At 42.0% G+C, this 23,654-nt stretch overlaps 1 protein-coding gene across 2 annotated transcripts in view; it reads right to left on the bottom strand.

Annotated features, from left to right (window-relative positions):
• MFN1 (mitofusin 1) overlaps positions 1–23,654 on the bottom strand; it is a 69,495-nt gene that overhangs the window by 7,705 nt on the left and 38,136 nt on the right. For both annotated transcript variants that reach the window (XM_073626258.1, XM_073626257.1), the window contains exons 12-17: positions 22,736–22,840; positions 22,335–22,437; positions 12,627–12,853; positions 8,327–8,476; positions 5,985–6,181; positions 2,852–2,986 (exon numbers count right to left, since the gene is read on the bottom strand). In XM_073626258.1, coding sequence (XP_073482359.1) covers positions 2,852–2,986; positions 5,985–6,181; positions 8,327–8,476; positions 12,627–12,853; positions 22,335–22,437; positions 22,736–22,840 — 917 coding nt within the window. The remainder of the gene's footprint in view (positions 1–2,851; positions 2,987–5,984; positions 6,182–8,326; positions 8,477–12,626; positions 12,854–22,334; positions 22,438–22,735; positions 22,841–23,654) is intronic.

Genomic DNA, 23,654 nt, shown 5'->3' with positions numbered 1-23,654 from the left:
GGTTGTCGGGGTCTGCGGGCGGAGGGCTTATCGGAATCCGGGAGCCCCCTTTAATAAGGGGGCCCCCAGATCCCGGCCCCCCACCCTATGTGAATTAGTATGGGGTACATCGTACCCCTACCCATTCACCTAGGGAAAAAAGTGTCAATAAAAAAAACCCACAGTACACAGGTTTTAAGAGTAATTTATTAGGCAGCTTCGGGGTCTTCTTCCGACTTCTCCCGGTGTTCGGCCTCTTCTCCCAGTGTTCTGCCTCTACTCCCGGGCCCCTCCGCCATCTTCTTCCAGCTCTTTTGCAAGCGGGGGACCCGGTCCGCTGCGCTGTCTTGTCGCCGCTGTCTTGCCGCTTCTTCTCTTCTTCCGATGTTGACACGACGCTCTCTCCTGCTGGAATGCTGTGTGCGAGCTGCGGAGTCATTTATATAGGCGGTGACCCCGCCCCCTTGTGATGTCACGGTCCCAGCATGCGCAGGGACTCTGGCGTCATAAGGTGGCTGACCCCAGAGTCCCTGCACATGCTGGGACTGTGACGTCACAAGGGGGCCGGGTCACCACCTATATAAATGGCTCCGCAGCTCGCACACCGCATTCCAGCAGAAGAGAGCATCGTGTCAACATCAAAAGAAGAGAAGAGAAGAAACGACAAGACAGCGCAGCAGACTGGGTCCCCCGCTTGCAAAAGAGCTGGAAGAAGATAGCGGAGGGGCCCGGGAGAAGAGGCAGAACACTGGGAGAAGAGGCCGAACACCGGGAGAAGTCGGAAGAAGACCCCGAAGCTGCCTAATAAATTACTCTTAAAACCTGTGTACTGTGTTTTTTTTTTTTTTTTATTGACACTTTTTTCCCTAGGTGAATGGGTAGGGGTACAATGTACCCCATACTCATTCACATCGGGTGGGGGGCCGGGATCTGGGGGCCCCCTTTATGAAAGGGGGCTTCCGGATTCCGATAAGCCCTCTGCCCGCAGACCCCGACAACCAACGTCCAGGGATGTCGGGAAGAGGCCCTTGTCCTCATCAACATGAGGACAAGGTGCTTTGGGGTGGGGGGGCCCGCAGGGCGCCCCCCTACCCCAAGGCACCCACCCCCCCATGTTGAGGTCATGCGGCCTGGTACGGCTCGGGGGGGGCGCTCGTCCCCTGCACCTTTCCTGACCGGCCGGGCTGCGTGTACAGCTAAGGGTCTGGTAGGCTTGGGGGACCCCCACGTTGATTTTTCGGCGTAGGGGGTTCCCCTTAGAATCCATACCAGACCTAAGGGCCTGGTATGCCCCTGGGGGGGAACCCACGCCAGTTTTTTCATTTAAAATTTGGCGCGGCGTTCCCCCTCAGGATTCATACCAGACAGCTGTCAGCACTGCCTGTCGCTCATCGCAAAAGGAAAAAAAAAAGTTTTCCTTTCCCGATGAGTGAGCCAGCGCGACATGCACAGTACCCTGTCGTCGAGAACCAGCGCGATGAGATCTTGCTGGAAACACAATCTCGCGGTCAGGTACTGTACATGGGGACATCAGTTGTTAACACAACTAAGGTTGCCACCTGATCACTATATTAGGTTGTCTTGCCAGTATTGCAAAAAAATAGTTTGCATACACTCTGACACAAACCGCAAACACACAATCACCTATTCCAAATTTATTGTTTTCACTGCAATTTCATACATTGCATAATTATTAATAATAATGAGTAAAATTAAAGAGGTTAAAAATTAATTTACCCTGGATTCCCTGAGCTAGCAGTGAAACTATCAAGCAAAAAGTTGTTCGAGCTCTAATGCCTTTTCCAGGGTACAGTATGAAGTGCAGTGCCGGTACAGTGGGAGGAGCATTACATTAAGGAAACCCAAGCTGAGTATAGGTTCCGTAGGTAAGATTTAATAACGAGGTGTAAAGTTGGTGTGGTTTGTCAACATATGAATGCACAATATCCCCGAAAACCAAGCGGCACAAACATTTATTCGGCAGAAACTAATGGCGTGTTTGTCTTTAAAATTCAGCAACATGGGGTGCAAAGTGGGTGGTGCTTGCATTAGATTGAATGTTTAATATATCAGAAACCGAACCGGCACAAACGCTCGTTTTTGCGGCACAAATCATCACAAATGAATGATATATTTTTATTCAGGTTTTACAAACATGGGGTGCCAACTTCACACAGCTTGGAAAGTGCACGTGTGTAACATCGCCTTGTGCTAAAAAATGCATAGGTGTGAACCAGGCCTTACTGCACGACTAGTAAATGTCATCTGTGAAGCAAAACTAGCATGACCATCACTATATACATGCTTTGAGCACACACATGCAAAAAAAAAACAAACAAAAAAAAAAAACTCCCCTAATTTCCAAGCACACTAAAGCAATGGGAATTTTTCCTGTAATACAGTTCCTTATGCATGTTTCTTCTGCAGAGAGAAAGTGTTGTGGGGGTAGGACTGTTGAAGCTCTGCCACCATGGATTTCAATGATCATGGGGAGAGGACATGGACACTGCTTAGGACCTGCAAGAGAGGAGACAGAGACTGCTCGATCTGCAATGAAAGCAGCTGGAGAGTGCGTGCTGCAGAACAAAAAAAAAAAAAAAAAAGGAGTCTCTGGAGGGAACCAATATGCAAGACCATTTATGTACTGACAAGTTCAAGACATGCTTGTCACATTCGCAGTATATAAAAATCCACCAGGCAAAGCTATTAATTTAATGTTCTCTTCCAACTAAAGAGCCACAGCTGTAGTAGATTTGCCAACGCAGAGATGGAAGAGGGACTTTTAAGTAAGATGAACTGAAACAACCTCCCATCCATTAATTTCCCCATTCTTAAACATTCATGGTTTCACAAAAATCTACATATTGATTACCTGGAAAGTTTGGCTTGGTTTTGAACTTTCTCAAGCTGTTTTATTTCTTCTGACCGACTGTTGATGGATTCCATTAGATCTCTTTGAGTCATATCAACCTGCTGGCAAAGTCGGGTAAATATGCTGTCCAGCTCCCTGAAGAAGGTATAAATGTGATATAAATTGACACTAATGAAAAGTGAAACATTAAAATGCTTTCAGTTAGTGATCATGTGTATTATTAATCTGAATGTCATGTTTGATGCAACCTTATTTCTTTTAGTTGCTTACTCTTCTGTTTAGATTATTGTATTTAGTATATAGATCTGTACTTGTTTCCTGCAATGGTCATCTGTATAACAAGTAATGTGATTAGCACTGCCAACATGGAGGTCCTACTTACCTACAGGACCACTCCTCTCTTCACTGTACACAGCTTCTACCCAAGATCTTCAGTGCAGCAGCTGTTCATTATTTCACAGCCTCCATTGACTTCAATAGGAAGCCTGAGTTCGGCCTGACAGAGAGGGAGATTTACTAAGAATGGAGCATTCAGAATCTGGTGCAGCTGTGCATGGTAGCCAATCAGCTTCAAACTTCAGCATGTTCAGTTAAGCTTTGACAATAAAACCCGAAAGCTGAGTCATTTCTATGCAGAGCTGCACCAGATTTTGCACCCTCCAGTCTTAGTAAATAACCCCCCAGAGTTCCCAGTGAAGTGAAGGCAGTGGTGCATATGCATAGATGTCGACTTGAAGATTTCTAAAGATTTTAGCAAGACTGTGTGTGGTACAGGATAGGCCACAGTGTAGAGAGAGAGAGAGAGAGAGAGAGAGAGAGAGAGAGAGAGAGAGAGAGAGAGAGAGAGAGAGAGAGAGAGAGAGAGAGAGAGAGAGAGAGAGAGAGAGAGAGAGAGAGAGAGAGAGAGAGATGCAGATACACAGAAAGAAGAGACTGTTCTTTCAGAAAGAACATATAAATTGCCGCACGGCACTATCCAGGTTTGCTGCAACCCCAGGTTAGGACAACAGTTTGTAATCTGTATAATGGCTGCAGGAGTGTAACTATGTAACATGTTACAAAGCTGTAATAAATGATCAGTGCAATTTGCTACTGTAATGATCACATAAGCAGGAGCTATTCTGATTGGCTGATAGTTAAAGATCAAAACATCACCTATAAATAAGATGTCAGTGGATGTTCACTTAAAGTATAAGGCAAGCCTACACTGACACACATCTTAAAGCAGTTTTGAGTGATTAGCTCTACTTAAAGATTTTATATTTTTGACTGCTGCTACCTTGCCAAGGCTCCTGCTTTTAAGGGAGGTGGACGGTTCCTACTCCTACCTTACCACCCTTCTGACTCCTATTTACTCCTGCAAAGGCCTTTAGAGTGGATACAGTGACGCGAGGATGTTGATCACAAGAGGTAAATGGATGTCACTGACTGAATGCTGTTCCTGACTATGCCTCTGGGGGAGTGCTACAACATGATTCTTTGAATCATTTAGATGTTAATTGGCAAACTTCAGATGAGCCTGTACATGTGCCTTCTTGAGGATGGGGACCTTTGACCTTGCAAGCGCTACAGTATTTCAGTCCATGACGGCGTATTGTATTACCAATGGTTTGTTTGGCGACTGTGGTCCCAACTGCATTGAGAACATTCAAGCTCCTCCTGTGTAGTTCTAAGCTGATCCTTCACTTTTCTCATGATCATCCTTACCCCATTAGGTGAAATCTTGCATGGAGCTCCAGACCAAGGGCGATTGATGGTTATTTTGTATTTCTTTCATTTGCGAACAACTGCTCCTACAGTTGTCTATTTCTCACCAAGCTTCTTGCTCATGGTATTGTAGCCCATTCCAGCCTAGTCCTACATTCCAGCCTAGGTCCCTGACATCCTTTGACAACTCTTTGAGCTTGCCCATGATGGTAAGGTTTGAATGGAAGAAAAAGATTCTGTGGACAGGTGTCTTTTATACACATAATGAGTTATCGTTAGGGGCACCTTATATGTGTATCATATGACATATCACTGTAGCCAGTCTGTGGGAGCCAAAATTATTGTTGGTTGGTGGGGGTTTAAATACTTATTTTACTCATTGAACTGCAACTTAATTTATAACATTTGCATCATGTGTTTTTTTTCTGGATTTTTGGTTGATATTCTGACTATATCATGTAAAATACACCTATGATAACAATTATAGACTCTTTGTAAGTGGGCAAACTTAAAAATCTGCAGGGGATCAAATGAGTTCCCCCACTGGTGTGTGTATGTATGTATGTATGTATGTATGTATGTATATACACACACATATATATACATATACACACACACATATAGTTCCAAGGGTAGCCACGTCACTCTATGCTTGAAGTAAATGTCCAGGTGCTCACTCATAAAAATCTATATCAATCCTAAACTGCTTTAGAGGCACTCACGGATCTTGCAGAGGAGGAAGATCAAAAACAGCAGTGTTTTTATTGTCAAAGTTTTGATGAAGCTCAATCCATCTTTTTCAAGACTTGAGAAAGATGGACTGAACTTCATCAAAACGTTGACTATAAAAACACTGCTGTTTTTGATCTTCCTCCACTCAAAGATCCGTGTGTGCCTCTAAAGCCTCTAAAAGTTTTGGAGATCGATACACATACACACACTTCAAGAAGACTCTAGTTTAGTCTGGCACTAATGGCACTAACAGACTAACAAGAATATAAAGCAGTTTTACTGAAATTTGAACAGAACTAGGTTTCAAACCAAATGTGAAAATAAATAAAATAAAAAGGACCCAAAAAAAAAAAAAAGAAGAAGAAGATAGTGCTAGGTAAAAAAGGGAATCAAAAAGGCAGACAGAACTGAAAGGAACTAATGCGTTTCTTAGAGTAGGCAACCTTGGCACTCCAGCTGTGGTTAAACTACAAATCCCAGCATGCCTCTGCTCCTGGGAGTCATGTTGCTGTAATGTCTTACATTGCCTCCCAGGACTTGCAGTTCCAGAACAGCTGCAGTGCCAAAGTGGCCTACCCCTGGTGTATCTTCTATTCCACAAATGATTGCTTACTACAACTCTGTAGATCTGTGAGCTATACAAGTGTTTTTTAGAGGGCATAGGCTGTAAACACGTCTTTGTAGATAAACTTACTTTTGCACTTGGTGACTGCAGTTTGCACTGGTAATGCTAACAATCATCTGCAATTTGTCTGCCGCATAGTTTACAAACTGTTTCTTAAAAGCCCTCTCCTTGGCTCTTGTGGTCCACGTTAGCCTCTCATACATGTACAAACTGCCATATGCCAACAAAGAGCATCCAATAAGCTTCCAGCCCACGGTTCTCCAGATCTGCACAAAAGGAAAAAAGGTTATTACATAAAATATCACAAATGTGCAGATGTAACATTTATACAGAAGGGTGTCAACTTTTTTTTAAATATATTTATTTCAACCTGTTATAGTATTATGGCTCCGACCTAAAGGATAGTCTATTTAATTTATGGAGTGAAATTTGAACCATCTACATCAAACCTCTGCAGCTTCAAAATAACAAACCAATAAAGCATCACTTCTCTTCTGCAACCCTCTCTTTCATATGCCAAAATGTTACTCTGCATTCCCCTAAACTCCCTTACAGAACCCAAGGTTTGATCCTACAGATATAGCATGACTAATATGGTAAGATACATGGGAGCCTCCTATATGAGAATTAGGCAGAAGATAGAAGGTAGATAAGATTCTAAAAAATATTCTAGCACCAATTTCTGATGGAAGAAAACCCAGTCGAATCATGGAGGTATTTAAGCCATCAGGTTGTCTGAGGGTCCCACAATGGAGATGCCATGTGAAGGCTCTAGGGCAAACACTGAGACTCACCCACTGAAGAGGAGTTAGAGCCCTAGTAGAGCTCTGAATAGCAAGTACTTGTCCTTCCTAACAGCGCAGGTCCAAATGAGGGGAGTGATGATGGATACCATGACCTTACCAGTCCCTCTCTCTGGGAAAGAGAGCAATGGTCAGGTTGGGATATAGTACCTGTGACCAAACTGGCAAAAGGAACTAGCGCAAGAATACTTTTGTCCAGGAGACCCCAATGGGGCAGAGGTAGGTCTGTTAATCTGTGTGGTGGCATAGGAACATAGAGGGTGAGAAGTTAAAGAGAGTTGAAAGCAAGAGATCAGTCTGGAAACCTGAAAGGGCACTTTTTGGACCAGCATCCCCAAAGGACAACTACCCAAAAACCTGCAAGGATTAACAAATCTCCACACTTGATAAAGTAGGGGCGCACATTCATAATGGTTTCTTTTATCACGTTTCTTACCCCAGACCTTGCAGGTGGCTGGGAAACCAGGTTTAGGGGGCCTAGTCATTTCAACTTAAAAAGTAGGTGAAGGAGAGGGAGAAGACTTAGTCCTAGCATGTCCAAAGTGTGGCCGTGGCCCAGTTTTTGCGACCCCCACTTGCAGTTTGCGTTTATCACTTTATAAATAATATAAAATCTAATCAGGGAAAGATTGAGGGGACCCCTTATCAAAGGTTAACAGTATAACAACTGGCAGCCCAGCCACCTCTAAGGCTGTGGACAGATCAGAAACAGACTCTGCAGAAGGCACAGGAGCAGACTTGGAGCCTCTACAGTCAGCGAGAAACTGGGTGAACTTGGCCACAAAGTATTCTGTGACTGTAGTAGAGTAGTGGATGATAAGGCAGGAAACTTATCAAACGGTACACCAATACTGAAATGCTTTTAGAAGGCATACAGCAAGCGTTCCCAGAACCATTAGGGGAGCATGAGCTGGGGTCACCAGTTGCAGTAGGACTGTCCCTTTTGTGTCTAGATATAGACATGTTGCGACCATGTGATAGTGAAACAACTAAGTTCAGGGTATGAGACAAGGTCTCAGGTACTCATATAAAACTCAGACAGCTGGTAGCCAATGAGAGCCAGATAGCTGGAGGTGATCAAAGGCACTATAGGCAGGAATGGCTAGGAGATTTTTTTTTTTGCCAGTATCCAATCCAAACCTGACAGCATATGGCTTCCTGTGTACCATCAATGGATGAAAAAAAAAAAAAGTATGTAACTTTAAATTGACAGAGACAAAAAGAAAAAGGATAATCTACATTACTCTACAATCTATATATATTGCGATAACGTAGGAAGTTGGAACCCATCAATTAATCATACAGCAAACCCAGGGAGCAAATTACTGTAGTAAACTGTAACACATCTGTACTCATTGTTAATGCATTCTTTAATTTGAAAATTTTAAGGGGAAAGTACTGTTGGTGTTTGGGGGCTGGAATCTAGGGATAATGGCTGTCCAATGTATCCTCTCTTCTGACATTTTTTTTTGTTATAATATGTAGAATATTTACAATTAAAAAGAAAAAAAAAAAAAAAAAACTTGATTGGAAATTTTTCCACATGGTATGAAATCCCTTAAAACAATAACAACATTTAGTAAACCTCACCAACAGAAATGATCTTACCATTCCTCCTACAATAATCACTCCCATAGACGCTCTTGAGGTCAAGGATGCCAATCCAGACATCACTGTAACCATGATATCATCTTGTGACATGGAATCTGGAGTCTGCCCTGGGTTAGCACTTGTGGTTGTGCTCACAGGTCGGGGAACCTTAAGAGAACAGAGTTGAGATATATCAAACCTGAAACCAATTAATTAAGAAAAAGGCAATGAGCACATCAGATATAAAAATGTCAGAATCCTTGCCAAGTGAAGCAGGCCTATGATTGGAAGGTTTAGTCAGGGATTTCCTAAAGGATCTAAACATTCTGTCTGGGTTTTGTGACATATCATCAGCTGTATACACTGAAAGATTATTTCTTTATCTGGGAAGTCCAAACCAAACTAATTTTCAGCTTAAACAAAATTTGTACTTTGCCCATGTCCCCCTCGATAACAGCACATACTTTTCCTTTATTCCCCCACCATTCTGCCCAGCTGCCAGAAGTGAGGAAGTGAAGAGCTGTGTACATTCAAAGTCACTCTTGTAAGAGCTTACCATAGATTTTGAGGAGTTTCTTCTTGCTTCTGTCTGACAACACTGTCACATGATAAGAACTGTATTTTGCACACTCCCCACAAGTTAAGAGAGTGGCAGGGGAGCAATGGAAAGTTATGAGCCACTCAGGAGAGGTGGGCAAAGCACAAAATGCTTTAAGATCATCTACATCTACTCTGTCCACTGCATCAAACTACCCATTATACTACCACTTAACCACTACTTCTGGCAAGGGGATGACTAGCAGAGGTGCTGAAAGTTTATAGGCAGAATTGAGTCAGGAAATTCTCTTTAAAATGTTAACACTTAAAAGGATAAGTTCACTTCAAAAATATAAATAATAATAATGATAAATGCACTTCTTTGCAGGTAATAATTGTGCATTTATAGAAAAAAAAAATTGCAGGAGCTTGTAATGCATTGCACCAGTGATCAGTAGATTGCTGGTGCCATGCAGGTCTCCTGCAGATCTGTCAAATGTATCAGCTTACACATACCTCATACAAGGAAGCCGATAAATTCTGACAGGAAGACTTAATGAACTACCAGAGAGCTCAAAGCGACGTGGTAGTTTATTGAAAACTACAACCCGACAGACGCAAAGGCATGCCGGACCTTGTAGTTTTCCATTAACAGAGGACTGGGGGGGGGACGGGGGCCGCTGCATTCTTAACATGAATATGGGTGTAACATGTTATGAAAGGTGAACTTAACCTTTAAGAGGGGATCATTCTGAAGTTGGCCAGCTTGAAAATGTACTGCAATACATACCAATCAAGAATCCTTGTTTATATGCAACATTCATTATAAATGTTCAAAAGTGAAGTTCACGTAGAAAAAAAAATATAGTAATAATAATAATAATAATAATAATAATAATGTACATTTTCTGCAGGTAAAAAATAAAATAAAATGTGCATTTATTTTTTCTTAGGAGCCTGCAGCGCACTGCACCAAATGTCTGCCCATACCTCTCGTACTGGAAGAGTAATGATCTACAAGGATACTCACAGTTCATTGGGAACTAGAAGCCATCTGGTGCGGTGGAAGACGGACTTGTAGTTCATTCATACACAGATCGGATACACACAGAATGGATGATATGGCTGTGTAGGCGGAGCCGTGCGGTTTTTAAAATTATGACAGTGGGTGCAGGGAGACAATGGGGGATTGGGGGTGATCATGGCTGCCGCATTAGTAACGTTACAGCCTAAATACAGTGAACTAATCCTAAGGGTGTAGAGTAGCATGCAAAGGGTTAATATTAATCTTATCCGTCAAGGTGGTCACACCTCCCTAGCTCTTAAAATGTTACATGTGTTTGTAAAAGGTGCACATTTTTTAAAATGTATTTAACCCAGGACCTAGATACAGTAGCTGTATTTGTTTTTAGTCAAGCTTTTCCTTTATTTTCACCTGGTAATCTCGAAAACAACACTTCGTGTTCCTGGATAGCTCACTCACTCCACTGTACCTACGAAGCTATCTATGAATCATTACATGGCGGGTTTGGAGGATTAGTAGTTTACAGAAGACAGACAATATCAAATACACCTTGAGTTCATGTAACAGGGAGTGGAGATGTATTTAAAAAAAAAAAAAAAAAGTGGTGTTGGTGGATTCTGCAAGTGGAGCAGGCACAAAAAAAAAATCTATTTTATTATTGTACTCACATTAAACAATGTTAATGCAACTAGGACAATAAAATAGATTTTGTTGTGGACACGAGGGCTTTATGATTGCCTGCTCCATATGCAAAAATCCACCAGCACTGGGTGCTTCAGCTACACAAGCTTTTTGTGACCTTTTTTAGCAAATCTCTTTTCCTACCAACCACTCCAGACATAGCCCACCTTAAGAGACTAAGGTCTGGTTCTCCATATGCATTGAGTGCACCCACCCACCAAAATAAATTATCTGCATGGAGACAGATGTATGTTCCACATGCTTAATGACACGGTAATGTACCATTTCAGTTGTCTACTGCAACCTACCCAGATGTTAAGTAATATAATTCTACTATCCTATTTTTTAGCTATTAAGAACATTTTTTTTTTTTTAATTTACACTACAAAAAGGCTCCCCCATCTTTCTCCCTGGCACACTTATTTTTTCCTGAGAGCAACAATGGTACAACGATCTAACAGGAAGTGACAAGGACACATATCTGGCATTAGCAACAGGTATTTTCAGTAGTTGCTGAAAATATTCTTGGCCTGGAAATTAAAAATGAATGCAGCCACATTTAAGGACTAATAAACTGAAATATATTTTTGTTCTTGGCTTTAGATTTAGCTCTCTTTCAACTCTGTGTCAGTTTACTTCGTATCAGCACTATGTCTCCATTAAAGTGCAATAAGTGCATGGAAGTATTTGGCATCTAGCACGGTAGTGTAGGGACTGACAAGACAGAAAATACTATGATGCAGCTGGCCAGCTTAAAACATATGACAAAATATGCAAAACCAAGAATCCCTCTTAATGCACACAAAGTGTGCTAAAACGTCTAAAAATGTATAACAAACAATTGTGGAAGGTATTGGTTTGTTAGTTTTACTATGTATAAAAAAAAATTTAAAAAAATGTCTGATTTAAGTAAAGAAAAAGTGCATAACAGTAACCTAAGGGTATACATGCAGCCAGTAAAGTCAGAAAGTAGTCAGAAATGCATACATGTCCCAAGGCAGTTATTCAGAGAGTACTGAAGCCATTGGATTAGCATAAATGTCAGGCTAGCAGCATTTTCAGAAGCAGGCAAGCAATAAAAGCCTTTGTATTTTTGACAGAACAAGCTTCCTCTGTAAAGTAGATGGGAATAAATATTTGTGAATCAGTAATTTCTTTTTTAAATCGCTTAACTGAAAATGTTACGTTATGTTGTGAGTGAGGATGGGTCTATGTAGAGTAACTGGACTGTTGTAAATTTGAACCTTTTGTTACATTGGAAGGGTTCTGTTCCACCATCGATAAGTCTCTGGAAAAATCTTATTAATAATGCCCTTCCAATGTATAAGTTAACATATCTTGGTCGTAATTGCCCTAAGAAATTCGAAAAAATTTGGGACCCCTGAGTATGTGAGGAACACCTGGAATTAGAATAGGGAATCAATTGTCAAGAACAACAACCTTCAACTTGGCGCTGTAATAGTGATGACACTGACTTAAACACACTAAAAAACATGAAATGGCTACACGGCTTACTATATCATGACATCTCACTACAATGAGGTTTTGTCCCCTCCCCCCTCTCCTGTCCGCACTGGGACCCTTCTTGGACCAACACCCCATGCCACTTTACTTTACCGAACTCCGTATGCGCCCATGCGAAGGATGGTGACTCCCACTTATACATCTATAGTGCCTAATCATAACGTGGGTGATGTTGATGCTGTCGTTCTACCCCTCAAGAAGTGATGCTATTGTTGTAGAGGGGAAGTAATCAGACTATTATCTATTCATCTATATCCCCCCCCCCTCCCCCCATCATCATCCCCCTGGATTCACTCCTAATGGTTATATAAGGGATTTAATGTTGGATATGTAACATCTACCTCAATGTATATGTATATTGTATACTATGACCACTGCACAATGTTTCAATTGTTTATTCTTTATGCTTTTATTCAATAAAAAACTTTATGTTAAAAAAAAAAATTTGAACCTTCTTGGCTCCCATTTCTGGCATTGCAATGTAATCAATAACAGCTGGGCTGTTCAGTAACAAGTTAATTTGAACTGACCTATTCCCAATGCTATACACACCTGAAAAACTGGTTCTGCAAAGCCTAATAGAAGGCGAGCATTTTTGGACCCCAAATACCGATTAACAAGTGCCGTCCAGCCAAATGAAAAGCGAAACATAATGTCTTCCTGGAAATCACAACACAGCTTCTCACAATTCAGATTGTAGCTGAGGTCAAATTTCTTGCATGGCATAGATGTGCCATATTCCTTTTGAACAGCAGGTGGCAGCAATGGTTTTAAGCTTTCTGCAATTGGAAAACTCATTTTGTTAACACTGCAAAACATAGTTAAAGTAGAACTAAAGACAATACTACTTGTTTTCATTTTAGAAGGAATAAGGGAGGGTTATAACCCCTGACAGTTTTTTTTTGCCATGTGTGTCCCACTGGGGAAATTTCTCTTCACTTTCTGTCCCATAGCAAAAAGGGTGAAGGAATCCCTGGTTGTCACCAGAACTAGTGTCCCCATTGGAAGACATCCCTGCTCCTGTTTTGACTTTAGTTATACTTTAACCTTACAGAGTACTGCAGGAGATGGCTGGACACACAGCTGGCTTCTGTCCAGACACATAAATGAAAGGGTCCCATGATGCATGGAGGAGCACAGCAACTGACACCAGCACTTTGAGTTTTCTAGCTTATCCAGGAAGCATAGTGGGGTGGGGTTTCTATGGATACCACACAAATTCATTTTCTTTTTACAAATGTGGCTTCAAGTGCTTTCCAGACCAACAAAAAATACTGCCGATTATTATATGCTATGGCAGAAACATTTCATCAGAGATGAGATTACAAGCAGAAGATAAACGTATAAGCTTAAAAAGAAGGTAACTCCACTTTTGTGGGGAAAAACAAAATATATAATATAGCCTTTTCAAACTGCAGTGCTGTAATTTTCTATAAAATGCAATGAAATATGGCAACCTGTAGGCCTTCTGTACAAAGATGTTATATGGAACCACCCCCTAGAAATGTATTTCTCGCTTGTGTGGTTGGCTCGCTGATTTTCCCAGAAGTTAACACTAAGATATGAATTAGATTTTGGGCATCTTCATATCACCTTTTTATTGAGATACTCCTGAAGGGTTAATCATGTCTAAATGGGATACAGACCCTGCCGCTTTCCTCATCAGAACCCTGCAAGTGCAACAGCTGATCACTAATGAAAGTCACTTCCATTCATATTCACTCTGCAAATGGACACAGACAAACAGCTATTTCTTCAGAATAACAAAATGTAGGAATCTGCAACAAAGTTTGGTATAATCCTTGCGATGTGCATAGATCACCCAGAGAGGAATGTTATTTCTCAACAAAAGTGGAGTTACTCTAAACTTACATATGCCTTTAATATATCCTCTACCCTGTCCTCAAGTACCCCCAATAAGCCATGTTTGCAGGTTTTCCTTTATCTTGCACAGTTGCTTTAAATCAGAGTCAATGGCTTAGTATTTTGGACAGCTATTTAATCTAAGAGAAATTCCCAAAACAGGGCCTGTTGGGGGTACTTGAGGACAGGGTTGAGAACCACTGTTCTACGTGACTGTAAAGATGTTGTTTTCAGGTTTAGTTTAAGGCAGATTTTATGCTTCTTGTTAATCAGCTTTCCATTGTTAGAAGTATGGAGTGAATATCGGACACTTTAAGGGGAATTTACTCAGATGTCTCAGTGCGCACCATTCTGGTCATGTGATTGGCTCTCAGCGGAGGAGGGACAACCAACAATAGACACCCCATAGTAAGCCTATGGATGATGTCACCACCCAGGCATTCCATCTGTTGTCAGCGCTCTCTCCTCCCCCCTGAATCTGGCTGCTGGGGACATCAAGAACCAGAATGGAGCAACAGGCGGCAGAGTTTGACGGGCGTCACAATCTCACCTACTGAGATCAATGGGACCACAATACAACCGCTAGTCAAACCTGATCTGCAATTGTGGTGAGGTCCTACAATGTAAAACTGACATTCAATAATAATAATAAATAAAAAAAAAAAAAAAAAACAACAACACAGGATGGCAGCAGTATAATGCCCTCTGAAAAGAAAAGAATCACTTTTCAGAGGGCATCAAGCATTACTATCTGTCTGAAAGAGCCCCAAGTTAAAAACGTACCTTCACTTTCACAGTTGATTACTACCTTGCCAGCAAGAAGCTGAAATTAGGCTGACGGATCAGACTCAGGCCTGGTTCACACCTATGAAGTTTGCTTTCTACAGTTCTTTTTGCACTCGCATTTTTGATGCTATTTTTAATGCCTTTTTTTGGCCAATTTGTTGTTAGGCAGATTAAAAAGTGCAAAACACGTCAACGCAAAAAAAACGCACTACATGCTTTTCCGCAGTGTCTCCCTGAAGTCTATTGAGCCAAAAAAAGAGAGCAGTTTTGCATTTAAGAAAACTCCATGACCCGTTCCAAATACGTTTTGGCTGAAAAAAAATAGGATTTTTAAAACAGCTTGCCTGTAAAATCCTTTTCTTTGAGGTACATCACGGGACACAGAGCCATAGCAGTTACTATGTGGGTTATAGGCCACCAGGTGATGGACACTGGCACGCCCTAAGATAAAAAGTGCACTCCCCATACTCCCACTACTGGGAGTATCTCAGTTTTGTAGCAAAGCAATACACGTGTATACCAAAGAAGGGATGAAACTCTGTGTCCCGTGATGTACCTCAAAGAAAAGGATTTTACAGGAAAGCCAGTTTAAAAATCCTTTTTTCTTATCGTACACCCCGGGACACAGAGCCATAGTAGTTACTATGTGGGATGTCCCATAGCAATGCCAACTGAAGGGAGGGAGACACAACAAAAAAGTAGTGCAATAAGAGACTAGAGGACTAATACTGCAGCCTGCATTACCCTGCGCCCAAAGGCGATATCCTCATGACCTTTTACATCTATTTGATAGAATCTGGTAAATGTATTGACTGAAGACCAAGTTGCAGCCTTACAGATTTGAGCCATGGAGGCTTGGTGATGCACTGCCCAGGAAGCACTCACAGCCCTAGAGGAGTGTGTTTTGATTTGAGAGGGTGGAATCCACCTCTTTAACCATGAGCTTGAACGATTACTTGTCGAATCTATTTAAAATAGTAGATTTCGATGCTGCCTGTCCTCCTTTAGGACTTTCAGGCAACACGAATAAAAACATCCATTTTCCGAATCTGAGCAATCGCTTTTAAGCAGACATTGACTGCTCTCACCACATCAAAAAAAATGTAGTGATTTTTCTTCCAAAGAACAGGGTTCTGGAAAAAAGACGCTAGAACAATATCCTGGTTTAGATAAAAACCCAATACTACCTATGGTAAAACGTTAGGATGAGAATGTAATACTACCTCATCTTTGTGAGCAACAAAAATATGGCTCTTTACAAGAAAGAGCAGCCAATATTGATACCCTTCTTGCAGCAGATATGTTTACCAGAAAAAATAGTTTCCTTGTCAAAAAAGGACCAAGAGAATATGTCATATCGACCCAAAAAAGTCTGTTTTGTAATGCCGACAAAACTAAATTCAAGTCCCAAGGGTCCAGGGGTTACTTAACCAGAGATTAAGCCAAGTTATCCCCTGAATTAAGTTATGGACCAAAGAATGCAAAGCAAGTGGTCGTTGAAATAATACCGATAAGGCCGAGATCTGTCCATAGAAAGCACTCAAGGCCAGCTTTATTTCTTACCCCATCTGCAGAAATCAAGGACTCTACCTGGACTTATTTCCTGGGGTGCAGCTTCTGGTCTCACACCAGGAGACATATGTTTCCCAGACTCCATAATATATAACCATGGAGGCTGGCTCTGCATAAACCAAGGTAGAAAACTACCGAACCTGACAGCCCACGCTTCTTCAGAGTGTGGGCCTCAATAGCCAAACCGTTAAATTTATCATTTGTGAGGTAGGATGGAACTTTGGGCCTTGCTAGAGAAGGTATGGCCGTGAAGGTAGGGTCCATGGGTTCCCTACTGCCATCTCTACGATCTCTGCATACCAAGAGTTCCTGGACCTCGCTGGGGGGGGGTTGGTGGTCACAAGAATCAACGACTTCCCTTCCTGCTTGATCCTGTGAAGAAGTTGTGGATGCTGGCAGAATAGGACGGAATGCACAAATCCGTGAGAACAGATTCCACGGGAATAGCAAGGCATCCGTTCTGCATGCTAGCGGATCCTTTGTTCTTCACACAAAGTTGTCAATCTTTTTTGTTGATTCTGGATGCAAACAGATCTATGTCTGGGATCCCTCATTCTTGACATATTGACAGGAAGATATTGAGGTGAAGGAACCATTCTCCCAGAAAAAACTGTTGGCGACTCAAGTAGTCCGCCTGCCAATTTTCTATTCCTAGAATGAAAACTGCTGATAGGGTAAGATTCACCTTCTTCTGGGCCGCACAACTTCTTGTGCCCCCTTGGTGATTAATATAGGCCATTGCTGTGGCATAAACGGATTGACTTCTAGCAGGACAATACCTTAAACTGAACGTTCAGGCCCTCAGAACCAAGTGTTCTGCCTGAATTTTTAAAATGTTAATGGGCAAGGCCATTTCAGATCTAGGCCACTACTCCTGTACAGCTGCCTCTTTCAGGACTGTCCCCCAACCTAAAAACAAAAAAAGGTTGGCATATGTTAATACTATTTCCCAGTTAACTGAAAGAAGGATTTTTTCCCTTCATAGATTTTTGGATGTGAACCATAAACTGAGGCTCCGGCGCACTCAGTCTAAAGCAACAGGTATTTCCAGGTGGTTTTTTATCTGGGTACTAACCAGGCCCGACCCTGCTTAGCCTCCAAGATCGGACGAGATCGAGCACTATCAGGGTGATGTGGCCGAAGGCTTTAGAGTCAGACACATTGGTAATATAGAGCTTGAATTCTCTGTTTCAAGCCGATAGGATACTGCTTTGCAGTAGTCTAGAATGAGATTGAGCATAGAGAAGGGCCTTGAATGAAGCCACCATCTTTCCCGACAACCTCACTCAAAGTTGAATAGGAGAAAAACATCTTGCGTCGACTACCTAGATCAGTCCTTTATGGCGCTGATCTTAGCCTGGGGTACGAATACCCTTTTCAGGGTGTACCTATGATCAGACCCAAGTATTTTCTTCATGTCTTAAAGAAGATTCCTCCAGGTTGAGAATCCAACCTAGATATTCCAGGTAATCGAATGTGGGGACCACACTTTTGGTCTAAGCAGGCTACCGACTGATCTAACAAGAACAGATCGACTAGGTAAACCATATTCGTTATACCTTGGGCCCTCAATATGGCTAGAAAAGGAGCCAGACCCTTGTACTCAAGGTGTAGCAGCTAGATCAGAAAGCAGAGCTACACACTGAAAAAGAAGATTTTCCACTTTGAAAGAAAATATTACTAGTGAGCGAGGAAATAGGCATATGGAGATGACGTCATTTGTGGTGAAACGTACGTCGGGAGGTTGACGCTCTGACGTCATCGTCATTTTCAGTGTGGACGGGTGCTCACTATGCCGGCCGGCTGTTTGCTGTATTTTTACATACTCATGTGAGTTTTCTACCTTTATCTATTAAATCGTTTTTATCAGTATTACACTATGGCCAGTTCCTTTTTATTTACATGCTTGTGAGATGTCATTTTGGAGTCTCTGCTGTATCCCCCGGTTCCTGCCGCAAGCAGTCCAGAACGCCAATGGATCTCTCATACTGCTATTGAACATAAGCTGTGGTTGGCTTGCCTTGCGGTTAAGCGTATTATTTGCCTGGCGGTGGATCACGTAGTGTGGTGTGGTTAACCAATACGGAACACAAGCTGTTGTTGGCTTGCCTTGCCAATATTTGCACGGAGTGTGGGGTCTCATCTTCACTACTGAGTTTGATTTTTTCCTGCTGTATCTTTATGCACTAGTGTAAGTTTTCTACCTTTTCTAAACTTTAACTAGTTTGGCAGTATTACACTATGGCCAGTTTCCTTTTATTTACATGTCCATGAGATGGAAGTTTGGTGTCCTCATTGCATCCTTTCAGCTACGATGTATACAGTCTAAGAGCACCATCTGGATTCTCCAACCCAAGACGTGATACAGGCTGGTGTACGCTTGCCTTGCGGTAAGCGCAATTATTGGGTATTTGCGGATACTGTATGGGTTGTCACTCATATTTTTTACAACATTGACTCTAGTTGGATTCATCCAAGGGGTCTTTCTTGGACTGTTTTCATATCATTACTTCACATTTTTATTTTCTGTTATTATATATGGACACTTATTTTTATTCGCAAATATCACATATGGACACTCATGTTTGATTCATACATACATGTGTTGACCCATGTACTTTTCATAATTTAATTGTTAATAATTTTCAACATTTTTTTATTTATATATGTACTTCCTCACAGAAGTCTTGGAGATTGTTTCACGTGTTTCACTTATATTTAGCGCGGTTATTTCCTTTTTATTAGTTATTTTAGTGCACATCTCACTGTTTAACTGCTGCTTTTTGGGGGGATATTTTCTATAGGTAGCGCAGTATTTTTTTGTTTTTTTTTCTATGGAGATATGCATCTTCTTGCAAAAAGGGGGAGATTATTTTCAGCAATTGAATTTTAGATTTTTGAGATCTAGAATGTCCATTTGGTTTTAACCAAATCTCAATCTCTGCTCTTACATGGGGGCCACCATGAACACTTTTGCCAAAAGACGGACCAATGCTAGAGACAAAGATTTATTTTTTCTCTGGATACTTAGGATCGTTTGATCTGAAAAAACGAGGAGACGGAAACTCTTGGAAATCCAGTTTGTACGTTGGAGCTATTGGGAAGTCCCTCATTCATCTTGACATTCCTTCTGCCAGATCCCTGAGAACTGTAGAAGAATTCTCCCTATTGAGCAAGCGGGGGCACCTCCTCATAAGGAGGCTACAGTATCTTGTAGGCTTTTCGCCTCAAGACCTCTTTTGTACCTGGGGTTAACCCTGAGGATTACCCTTTGAACCTGACGGCGGAGGCCGTTGTGACTGCCTGGAGGCTGATGCCCCTGGCACAGAAGAAGAAGCTTTGAAACAAAAACACACATTTAGTCCTTCACTTAAAAGGCAAAAGGGGTATCTTTTTTTTAGAAATTCTTTGGATATATCCAAAATATCCCCAGATAGTTGTCCTACCGCAAAAGGGAAGACTAGCCAGGACCTTCTTGCTTGATGCTTAGCGATGGCACAATCTGTCATAGCAACTATTGCAAACATAAAGCTGCCTCCTGGACCTGCTGAGCAGGATAACCTTAAACACCTGTTAAAACCGGTTTCTCAATGATTAACCAATTACTGTCAGCGCAGGCTGAGACAACTCAACCTGCCAGAGAAAAAAAGTGTTTTTTTAAAAAAATAGGAATTCCAACCTTTTATCCACTGGATCCCTAAGTATTTGAGTAATGTCTGCTGGACAAGTCAAACTTACTCACAAAGGATATAGTAGCGTTAATTGCTGGTATACCCTGCTTAGTGAATTTTCTCTACCATAGGATAAAGTGTGAAAACTTTTTAGAATGGAAAATAATGCTTATCTGGGTGATCCTCCAGATACAAAAAAAATTTCTCAAGAATGGACAGGAAATAGCATGCACAGCTTGAGGAGGCTTTAGCGAACCCAAACACTCAGTTAAGGGTACATAAATGTGGAGCGGATCATTCAGCAAAAAATTGTACCATCAATCTTACAGATTGTGAAAGCTGACTCTCCCGCATTTGACACCTCATAAGAAGAGTCATCAGCCTCACCACGGTCCCCTAAGGGAATCGTCTTCTCCTGCCCCTATTTCCTCAGTCTGAGGGTCTTAGAAAAATGGAAAAGAACCTGTCGCATCTTGACCATAGTGGGATGCGATTGACCACTCTGGGATGCGATTAAAGTCGCTAAACTTCTTTTAAAACCTACCATGGCTGGGGAAAAAAAGAGTAAAATGAACAGGGGCTGCAGTGTTGAAAACAGTTGCAAACATTTCATGGCCCCGATGCTCACTCTGACCAGCCACCCCCTCTCAGGGGAGGATGCCATTTGAAGAGTAGGATTTCAAGAGCTTGAGGGAGAACCTTTTAGCTCCTGTTTTGGGGGCGTTTCAACCCCCCCCCCCTTCTGAATATAGCCCGATGCACAAAGCAGAGGTACTACCAGAAGAAATCGCATCCATTGCTTGAGCCACTGCCGCTGCTATTAACTCTCAGTCTGATGCAATAGTAAATGTGTCACCAACCTCTTTCATGCCCCCCCACGCTCTTGTGTCCCTCCGCAGCTTGCAGCAATAACACAAGTGCTTTTAAAAACACCCTTTCCTGTGCTGAGCGTTGAAGGACGCCATCGCTGCGCTAAGCCCCGCCCCGCCCCCCTCCGTCATCTACGGCCTCCTTCCTCTCTTTCAAACAAAGTTTCCCACGCAAGCGCGGGCCTCTGATCCAATAGGATCTTACAGAGAGGGGAGAAAATGGCGCAGAGAGCCTTGAAGCCGCCGGGTAGTGCGGCCTGCTGTTCGTTCTTTTCTTTTTTAGTGCTTCTTTCTCTTGAAGAGGAGTAGCAAATAGCACAGGTGGGGGCGTCTGGTGGGGAGGAAATGGAAGCAGCTGCTCTGGACACATCGTGAGCTCTCTGGAGGAAGCGTGAGAAGGTACGTGCTCTATAGACCCCACAGTGGTGACACATAAGCATGACATTTACTAACTTAAAAGGAGACATTCATAAGAAAATTCAAAAGTTTCTTTGAAAAACACCACTTACCTTTCCTGCCGCAGGGTTTTCTGTGGTAAAACCAACAGACCCAATCTTCACGTTGGGTTCCGTTAAACCTTCAGGAGCCGGAGATCCTCGAGGAAACCCACAATCCTGGACCTGTAATAGCACCTCCGCCAGTAAAACTTTATGGCCTTACTACCAAAAGTACTGGATCCTGGGGTCCAGCTCTCTAAAAGGGAAGCGTTTACAGGCAAGACCTAGTTTCTTCGGACACGAGGCCCGGGTACCATTCGATTCAGCCTAAAAGACACTTTGAATGGATCCGACTGCATGGCTAGCCCCAGCAGGGATTGCTCCAGTGGAGCTCAGCACAGCACATCTTTACTCGTGATCAACACCTTAGACACTTGCGAAAAAAATGAGATACTCCCAGTAGTGGGAGGGGTTATATAGGGAGAGCACTTTTTATTTTAGGGCGTGCCAGTGTCCATCACCTGAAGGTGGCCTATAACCCACATAGTAACTACTACGGCTCTGTGTCCCGTGATGTACGATAAGAAAAAAGCATAGATGTGGATGTGTCCCATAAGAAACCATGTTAAATGGACTGTAGTGCGTAAACTGCAAAAAAGCACCAAAAACCGCACAGGTGTGAACCATGCCTCAGGGTTAGGTTCAGGTGATCCATATTTCAGTGACCAGTGAAAAGCATGGCTAGACACACAAAGACTTCAATTTTCCACACCCGAGTTGCAGGGTTACAGGGGCAGAAGTGGTCATCACACAACAGGTTTTTTCAACTTCACACTTTTGATAGAAAAACATGTACTGACTGGAGTTTTCTTCATAAATTGCTGCACTGCCTGGCTGATGAATGGCCTGTGAAAGAACACCGGATTACATCCACTACCTTTCAGCAGGTCCAGGTGAAACAGAACATGGATTTAATGACAGACATTTCAGAATTTGAAGATATTATATTGAGCAGTATAAAAGTGTTCACCAGGTGTCATTTAAGTGACTAGTGGCTGTTACCTATTATTTCCTCTTGTGCTTTCTGTATAGATGTATTCACTGCGGCAGAACAGCGATCAGCCAGCTTTCTCCCCATCCCCTTCTCTATGTGTGAATTCAACTCCTACAAGAACAAGAGCAAGCAGATATAGATATAACAGAAATAATCAATGCCCAACATAAACACAAATAGGAATATGCATTTTGTCAAAAAACCCCACCTACACCGCAGCCTCTAACTGAACGCATGCGATGAAACATATGTTTTACCAACACACATATTAGTCTTAAACACTAAGACAATTTTAGAAACACTTTAATACACTGCATTCCCTCTACTACAAGTAAATCATGAGAGTCTGAGAAAAAATATCCAAATATAGTCAAAATAGTACAGAAACAGCTTGAAATATACAGCTTACATTTTTATAATGCTTCAGGAACTGTACTGATGGGTGAAAGTCCCCATCAAACTTGTCTACCAGGAGGGAAAGATGGCAGATCTCATCCATCATGGCATTGGAAACCTGTAAAGACAAAACAATGGCTTACTCTTCCAGAAGACATATTATGCATATACAGTTGTGCTCATAAGTTTACATACCCTGGCAGAATTTATGATTTCTTGGCCATTTTTCAGAGAATATGAATGAGAACACAAACTTTTTTCACTCGTGGTTAGTGTTTGGCTGAAGCTGTGTTTACTCTTTTTAAATCATAATCACTACAGAAACTACCCAAATCACCCTGATCAAAAAAGGTTTACATACCTCAGTTCTTAATACCGTGTATTGCCCCCTTTAACGTCAATGACAGCTTGAAGTCTTTTGTGGTATTTGTGGATGAGGCTCTATCTTCTCAGATGGTAAAGCTGCCCATTCCTCTTGGCAAAAAGCCTCCAGTTCCTTTAAATTCTTGGGCTGTCTTGCATGAATTGCACGTTTGAGATCTCCCCAGAGTGGCTCAATAATATTGAGGTCAGGAGACTGAGATGGCCACTCCAGAAGCTTCACTTTATTCTGCTGTTGCCAATGACAGGTCGAATCGACCTTGTGTTTTGGATCATTGTCATATTAGAATGTCCAAGTACATCCCATGCACAGCTTCCTGGTTGATGTTTGCTAATGTTACTTTTTGATAACATACTGCATTCATCTTGCCATCAATTTTGACCAAATTTCCTGTGCCTTTGTAGCTCACACATCCCCAAAACATCAACGATCCACCTCCGTGTTTCACAGTAGGAATGGTGTACCTTTCATCATAGGCCTTGCTGACTCCTCTTCAAATGTAGCATTTATGGCTGTGGCCAAACAGTAATCACTCATCACTCCAAATGAC

The sequence above is a fragment of the Aquarana catesbeiana genome, linkage group LG04 (genome assembly GCF_042186555.1).
Source record: "Aquarana catesbeiana isolate 2022-GZ linkage group LG04, ASM4218655v1, whole genome shotgun sequence".
Classification (NCBI taxonomy): Eukaryota; Metazoa; Chordata; class Amphibia; order Anura; family Ranidae; genus Aquarana; species Aquarana catesbeiana.
This window is presented reverse-complemented; position numbering and strand designations above follow the sequence as displayed.